The sequence below is a fragment of the Furipterus horrens genome, unplaced genomic scaffold (genome assembly GCF_987537825.1).
Source record: "Furipterus horrens unplaced genomic scaffold, mFurHor1.1.pri manual_scaffold_16, whole genome shotgun sequence".
NCBI lineage: Eukaryota > Metazoa > Chordata > Mammalia > Chiroptera > Furipteridae > Furipterus > Furipterus horrens.
Genome location: NW_028327186.1, coordinates 2,805,940 through 2,813,598, shown reverse-complemented (window position 1 = coordinate 2,813,598; position 7,659 = coordinate 2,805,940). Strand labels below are relative to the sequence as shown.

At 66.5% G+C, this 7,659-nt stretch overlaps 1 protein-coding gene across 7 annotated transcripts in view; it reads right to left on the bottom strand.

The window, feature by feature from the left end:
• Positions 1 to 1,027: 1,027 nt before the first annotated feature.
• APBA2 (amyloid beta precursor protein binding family A member 2) overlaps positions 1,028 to 7,659 on the bottom strand; it is a 113,723-nt gene continuing 107,091 nt past the window's right edge. For all 7 annotated transcript variants that reach the window (XM_090263569.1, XM_090263567.1, XM_090263573.1 and 4 more), the window contains 6 exons: positions 6,891 to 7,076; positions 4,585 to 4,764; positions 3,860 to 4,072; positions 2,887 to 3,006; positions 1,492 to 1,632; positions 1,028 to 1,313 (listed from right to left, as the gene is read on the bottom strand). In XM_090263569.1, the coding sequence (XP_090119695.1) occupies positions 1,242 to 1,313; positions 1,492 to 1,632; positions 2,887 to 3,006; positions 3,860 to 4,072; positions 4,585 to 4,764; positions 6,891 to 7,076 (912 nt within the window). In that variant the 3' untranslated portion in view covers positions 1,028 to 1,241. The remainder of the gene's footprint in view (positions 1,314 to 1,491; positions 1,633 to 2,886; positions 3,007 to 3,859; positions 4,073 to 4,584; positions 4,765 to 6,890; positions 7,077 to 7,659) is intronic.

Here is a 7,659-nt window from a genome sequence, read left to right as displayed (position 1 = left end):
GGCTGGCCCGGCAGCACCTCCTCGCTGCCTCCCAGCAGGCAGTGCGGCTGGCCTGCAGGACACGGCTCATGCTCAGCCCTGCCCCTCGCCAGGTGACCCAGGACTGTGGCCCCTGCCACTGCTCAGGACAAGCTGTCGCAGACCTGCAGGTAGGGAGGCTGCTGGAAACGGTGGCGCGAGTTTGCTTTGCACACATGCGTGCGCACACCGCTTGTGGAGGGAGCGTCACTGTAAACCAGGAAGGACCCGCTGCGCCCTCGGTCCCTCGTTCAGTGAGGCGGCAGCCTGTCTCCCTCCTGGGACACTGGTGGACGAGGGACGGGCCTAGGGGCCCATCAGCACGGCCGGCCTCCAGCCCCTGCAGGGCCCGGCTGGGCCGCCGCCCGCCTCCGTCTGTGAACAAACCAGCCACGCACAGAGCTTTTCGTCATGACTTCGGGTTTATTAGTGACATTAGCGCGTCTTCATCGGGTGGCTGCATGCAACACAGGCCAGTCCTTGAATACAGGGATCCTAACGCTTTAGGACGGTAAGGCTTCTCAGGTCACAGTGTATTCTTCAAGGCCTGGGCCGGAAGGGGGGCTTCGGACAGAGCGGCGTCGCTAGCGCTGGGCTCTACGGGACGGAGCTGAGCTGCACGCGCGCTAACACTGGGGCGGCGGCAGGCGAGTTCCTGGTGGGTTCTGTGTTTTGGGGGGGATGCATGTGTGTGTAAATAGAGGGCTGTCCCCCTTGTCCCTGGGGGAGGAGCAGGCCCAGGTGAGTCCACAGGGACCAGAGGACAGGTGAGCACGGGCAGCAGGTGTGGTCACGGGCCACCTGAAGACACGCAAGTCTGAGGGACGGCTTTTGTGGAAATGCACAGCCGAACCAGTGGGGGTTTATCTAAAGGATGACGGGGTTCCAGCGTTGCGGCCCTCGCCCTTTGTTTCCTCAGGGACGGCTCCTTCCTCCGAGTTCAGTGCCATCGCAGTCCCGAGCTTCCGTCACCACGGCTCCCGCGGACGAAGCAGTGGCACCACGACCCCCTTCCGGGCTCCAGGGAGGACAGACGCGCCACACCACACACAGGTACAAACACACCTTGTTGGTCACAACGCAAAACGGATCAGGATGCGGCAAAATACTTGACGGGTCCACAAAGACTGTCCCTGTGCCTCTCCTGTGCTGAAGACACACCCCTTTCACCAGAAGAAGAAGTGGGTGGTGAGGAGCCAGTGTCCTGGGGTGGGCGCGGGGGCCTAGATGTACAGCGGGGTCTCCTGGCCCGTGAGGAGCCTGAACATGGCGGCGGGCATGGTCTTCATGTGGATCTGCCAACGAGAAGGGGCTGACGGCTCTCCTCTCCCCCCCGCCCCCTCCCTCCCCTGCAGGGGAACAGCCCGGGAGGGTTTCCTGTGTGCAGGAGGAAGGACGCCCACGGCCCTCGCTGAGGATGGCGACGTGGGAGGGCCCCTGACACCCGCCCCGGGGGCGACCGCGCGGCCTCACCTCCCCGACCGAGCTGGACAAGGCCTGCACCACCTTCTCGTGCGCCGTGGCCACCACGCTCTGCCCGTTGATTTCAATGATGCGGTGGCCGACGCGGACGCCCCCGCGCTCAGCGATGCCGCCCCGCATGAGGCTGCAGATCTGAGGAGACAGTGTCAGGTCAGCTCGCTGGTCCCTCGGGACCCCGCCCGTCACAGCCACGGCCCACCCCACCCCCAGCGGGCGTCTGGGGGCCACGTCTGCCACGGGCGCTGCTGTCGCAGGGTGCCCTTTGCAGGAGGAGGGCCGGCGTCTCCTGGCAGGCGTCTCTGGCATGGTGGGGAGAGAAGAGGGACCCACCCAGGTCTGTCTGCAACTTTCCCAGGGACTCTGGGGACGCCGGGTGCACGGCACAGCGTTGTCAGTGGGAACAGCGGTCCCATGACGGCCTCCCACGCGCGCTGTGCTGTGGCGTGCTCACGAGCGCCCTGGGCCCCGGACACAGACGCATCGGCCCGTGGGCCCTCACCACCCACTGAGGACCTGCTCTGGCGCACGAGTGTCCGATGACAGGCAGTGGGCACATTCTCCAGGACAGCTGTCCCCGGGGCCAACCCTGGCCCTGTCACGTGCAGCTGGGAGCCTCGGGACAAGTGAATTCACCTCCCTGTGCAACGGTGACAGATAACGCCACCCCCTAACGGGACCAGCCTCAGAGAAGCCAGCCCCACAGCGGTGCCGTATGAGCAGAGTTTATCCACGGGGTGGCCTTCGTTTCCTGGCTCCTGAAACTGAAGCAGGTAGACTGGGGGCCTGGGAGCACGGCTCACAGCAGCCAGAGGCGTGTGGAATCGGGGGAACATCTGTGGCAGCAGCAAGTGTGCCCTGACCCACAGGGACAGAAAGGGGCCTGCGCCTCTCCCTGCTCTGGGTTCCCAACTGCTGCACCAGGGAGTGACAGGGAAGTTCTGTCTCACTGGCAGCTGCCTTTCCAGGTTTTCCCAGAACCAAGGGAACAGCTCACAGTGGCCCGACACGGGTCAAAGAGAAACTGGGAACTCTAGATTGAAGCACCGTGGCCTGAGAAACAGGCACAGATTTGGGGAAGACCAATGCTCACTCAAGCCCGACGTCACCTCCTCCTGGAAGTCCTCCTGCCCTCAGTGCCTGGCACAGCACCTGACACAAGGCAGGAACCTCACGGTGGGTGTCTGTTAGCTGAACCCAGGGAGTCTGACACCGCTGCTGGCTGTGCGTGCCCTTGTGGCGGTGGCTGGAAGGAACCTGCCTCCCCTCCGGAGCAGCGGTTTGCAGAGAGCAGCTGTCACTGGAGGGACGCCCCTGCCTGGCCTGACCCCGGCTCCCTGCACCCAGCCCCGAGCGTGGAGGCGCCAAGGACAGAGAAAGCAGACTCACAATTCCGTTCTGCACGCTGAAGCCCAGCTGGTACTTGAGGTCCGGCCGCTTGATGAGGACCGTGGTGACCGGTGGACAGCTGACGATGTTGAGCTTCACTTGCGTCTGGTTCTTCAGACCCTGTGAGCGGGGACCGGAGCCACAGGTGAGCACGGGGGGAAGAGCCGGGGGAGGGCGCCCCTCGGTGAGGGGGAAGGCATCGCCCACCCTGACCCGTAGGCAGGGTTGCTGGGAGTCCCAGGGACAGGGTGCCCTGTGGCCACTGTGTGCTGGGAGCCCCCTGATCTGGGCAAAAGCAGCTGTCCCTGAGGCACTGCGCACAGCCAGCCACGGTCACCTTGAGCAGCACTTCCTGTCTGGGAGGACAGTGGGGACACCTCCCTCAGAACAGTGCATCCCCAGTGGTGGACCGGTGCTGACGGGGTGGGGACTGGGAGCGCCTGGCTCCGTGAGACTGCCGGTGTCCTCGCCGCGAGGGTACACGCTGTCCTCATGCGCCCCAGGGCGAGGGCCTGGGGTCGGGAGAGGCTGGTGTCCAGCCCCCCCTGCCCATGCACAGCCCCGAGTGCTGGGAGCTACAGCTGCCTGAGCCTCAGGCACCACTGGGCCAGCTCAGGGGGTCAGGCTGACAAGGAGGGAGACGTGTCCTCCAGCACCGAGGCCACAGTGGGGTGGGGACCACAGCCAGGACCGCGGCGTGGGGCCTGCTGTCTGGAAGCCCGGCTAGAGTGATGGCTCTGCAGTGCTGGGAGCCCTGGGGCCTCCTGCTTGTGTGCCCACCGCTGACCCCTCCACGGGTCACAGGCCAGACCCTCAGGGTGGCCTCTCTCGCCTCGGGCCCGCGCGGGCTGACCAGCCCTCCCAGCGAGCCGGGGCTCAGTGCTGGTCAGTGCTGGGAAGCAGAACGTGCCTCCCCCGCTCCAGGGCAGAACAGAGTGGGGGCTGGGGACCGGGGAGGACCCCGCGCGCCTACCTTGATGATGCCCTGACAGGTGGCCAGGGGCAGCCCCACCAGGCTGGTGCCATTGATGGACATGATCTGGTCGCCGATGCTCAGCTTCCCCGAGCGGGCGGCGGGGCCTCCGTTCATCATGTTGGCCAGGATCACGGTGGGCAGGATGGAGCCCCAGCCGGACTCCACCACCACCACGCCCAGGATCTCACCCTTGTGCTTCTCCAGCTGCAGCTGCAAGGGGGCCGGCGCGGTGAGCATGCCTGGCGCAGACCCCTCCCTCCCCTCCCGCGCCAGCCCCCGGGCCCCCGTCTATGCAGGAGGGTTCTCAGAGTCCAGGACTCAGACCCTGACCCCCGCTTGCTTTTGTCTGCAAAAACCTGCCTGCCTCTCTCTCTTTCTCTCGGCTTCAAGGGTCAGCCCCTCGGACTGCGGCCTGCCACTCCCTCAACCAGCAGCCAGGACCATGTCCCTCCGCCAGCAACAGTCGGGGTGCATGTGCCGCCCCCAGGACTTCAGCCCCTCTGTCCTAGGAGGCCCCCGGCTCCAGCCCCCACCCCCACATTCTCTGCTGTAGAGCTGCCTCCTCCATGCTTTTCGGACGCCTTCCCTGGGGGCTGAGCGCCCTACACAGCAGCAGCATGAAAAGGCCCATTTCCAGGGTCATTAAGGCCGACTGCAATCAGCTTGTTCGCTGCAGCAGCTCCCCCCCCTCCCGCGGCAGCAGAGATGGGCGCTCGGCTCACCTCCTTGCAGTTGTCCGAGTTGGAGAAGTGGATGAGGTCGTCATTGTACATCTCCTGGGTGTTGATGATGTCGCTGTACTCCTTCTGGCTCAGGTCCTCGGGGTTGATGCCGTTGGCGCGCAGGAACTCCTGGTAGGCCACGCTGAAGGCCTGGCCGATGGACTGCGCGATCAGCTGCGCCTGCGGGCGGGGGCGGCCGTCAGAGGCCCGCGGAGGGGCCGCGGCGGCGCTGGGTGCACAGCGCACACGTGAGCCTGCAAGGGGGCCCCCAGGAGAGGAACCGGGGACCCGCTCCCAGTGTGAGCTGTCCTCCCCCCGCTGCCCCACCTGAGCTGCTTTAAGTCCTAGACATTCTAGGACAAAGCACGGTGTCAATTAAAGTCTGCAAAAACTACAAAGTATTTGCTAACTATCAGTGTTGCTGCTTGCTTCGGTGACTGTACCGTATTTCCTTTCCACCCATCTCCCTGGGCTGGTTCTCCGGGGAGCCCCCCGGTCCTTCCTCCCGAGCAGCAGAGCCCGGGGACGCACGGGGCGGCAGCGAGCGCCCATCGCCCCGGTGGGCAGGGCTGTGCCTGGCTGAGCCGGGGAGGGTGGGACGCCTGGGACCCCAGCAGGGGCCCCACGAGCAAACTGAGTATATCAGTCCTGTGTTGATGGTGCCACGTGTGGCCGTTACAGAGGATCTGACTCGGACCGGCCCTGGGGGGCCGCGCCTGTCGCTGGCCGGTGGGCGGGGCTTGGCAGAGGTGAGAGCCACGGACCCCAGCCCCTGGGGAGCGTCCGGGACCCTCACAGCTGTGCAGCCGGTGAGAGCGGAGGCTCTCGGTGGCCGCTCAGGCCCAGCCGCTCCAGCCTACCTGCTCCGGCCGCCACTGCCCCAGCTGACCCGTCAAGGGGGCCTCTGCACGGCACCCCCAGCACACCTTGGCCCGGGCAGGATGGGACCAGAGCCCAGGCGAGAATGAGGGATCCGCCTTCACACCCCATGTCCCCTGGGCGCTGCAGGTGCGTGTGCCGTGGGCAAAGGGTAGGCTCCCCTTAAGTAGGCACCTGTTCTAGGTGGTCCTGTCTCCCAAGTGGACCCTGAACGCTTCAGCGGAACAAGCCCAGCTCCCCTCGAGATGAGCATTGAACGCTGCTGCCCCCAGGGTGAGAGGGTCCCCGGGCGGCGCCATGGCCTGGGCACGTCTGAGAACCGTGGAGCCCCCAGCAGAAGCAGAGGGGGGACCGGGAGGTTGGGACCTGCCCGGCCTCCCAGGGTCGTGGGGTTTGCAGTGTCCCCGGACCTCTGGGGCCATTGGCACCTGACCGAGGTGCCCTGGCGGGGAAGGTTGCTGAGCGTCGCTCCCTCACCCCCGGGGGTGGCGTGCGGGGCTCCCACTGTCCTGCGACTCTGCCTTGGGTTCTGCTGGGACCCAGCCCCACCCCAAGAGAGCTCTTGGGGACAGTGAGGCCACCTAGCCAGGGCCCCTTGGGGAGTAAGCCCGGGGCCCATGGCACCTCCGTGTGTGCTGCAGTCCCCCTCCCCCTCCTTCCTGAGCCACCGCCCCCCCCAGACTGGGGTGGGGCACACTGGGAACTCTGCCAGCAAGGGGTCCCTGCCCCCCAGCTCCCAGCCAGGGCCGGGGGTGTCCCCTGGGATGAGGCCCGGAGCCGGGCCCTGAGGGTGGTCTCCTGCAGGGGGCCCCACACTCATCTCCCACGGCCTGGAGGGAAACCAGGCTCGAAGGGCACCGCTTCCTCTGGGCGCCCCGCTCCGCTCTCCACAGACCTCAGACCCTCCGGTCCTGCCCTCCGCGCCCCTGACTTCTTTGCGGACAAGGACGCCCCACTGTGCTGAGCACCCCGACGCCGACCCTCTGCGTGGTGGCCCCTGAGCCCCTCCCTGCATCTCTCAGCCGCCCCCCAGCCCGGAGGCCCGTCCCGGTGCGGAGGGTGCGACGAGGGCGTGAGGTCAGGGGTGAGCACCGGGGGTCCGTGCTTCCATTTCTCCGCCCAGACAAGGGGCGCTGCCTCAAAGCGCTGGTGGCGACTTCGGCTTCTCAGCAAGAAGACTGGTCATGGCCGCTGCCCTTCCCCACGGCGCCCGGTCCCTGAGCCACACTCAGTCCGAATGGGAACGAGAATGGCCTTTCCAAGTGTTCATGGACGAGGGAGAATTGTCTAACATTTCTCCCCTGGCAACGCCCATGGTGGCCTCCAGGGTGCGCACCTGCCACCTGGTTTCCAAGGAACCCGGGACCCCGGCGCCCCGTGGGGCCTGGAGCGTCTGCGGGGGAGGCTCCCGCGGCGCAGTGACTTACGTCCTCGGACTCGAACACGTGGCAGATCATCTTGTACTGCTTCTTGCCCTCCTGGGCCCCGGGGGTGGTCTCGATGCAGTCCTGGGAGGCCGAGCGGGGCATGCGCCGCCGGGCCATCAGCACCACGATGTTCCCAATGTCCGCGATGTAGGAGATGGTGCGCAGGGCGTGGTCCATCATGGTTTCCTGTCGGGGGAGGGTCTGCGTGAGCACGCCATCAAAGGACGCTCACGTTCTGGTTTCTCAGCCTCGGCGCTGCTGATGTGAGGGGCCGGACCACCCCTGACCGCGCACGTCTGCCCTGCGCCCCCAGAAGCCAGCGGCACCCACCACCTCCCCAGCCGTGGCGGTGCGGACACCTCCAGCCCCGGCTAACGCCCCTGGGGGCAAATCGCTGTGGGCTGAGAACCACCAATTCCTTCACAGGGTGGTCGTGGCGCGATGCATGGTCAGGGCCCGCCTGCCTGCCTTTAGCCCCTCAGCTTCCAATATGCCCCTCTTGGAGGCATGACGCTGGGGTGGGGGGTCTCGTCAAGAGCAGGGAGCCTTCCAGATGGTGAAGCGTGTCCCACCGGAGCGGAGGCCGCCATGGCTCTGGAGGGGGTCCCCATCCTGGGAAGCGTGTGCCTGGCCCAGGCCACACCGAGGGGGGACGCTCCCAGGCCAGGTCTGCCCACACTGAGTCCTGGGCACGGGCCAGGGGACACCGAGGCGGCTGAGCCCCATTCAAGTCCCTCGGCCCGGAGGGCCTGTCACACTGTGGCTTTTG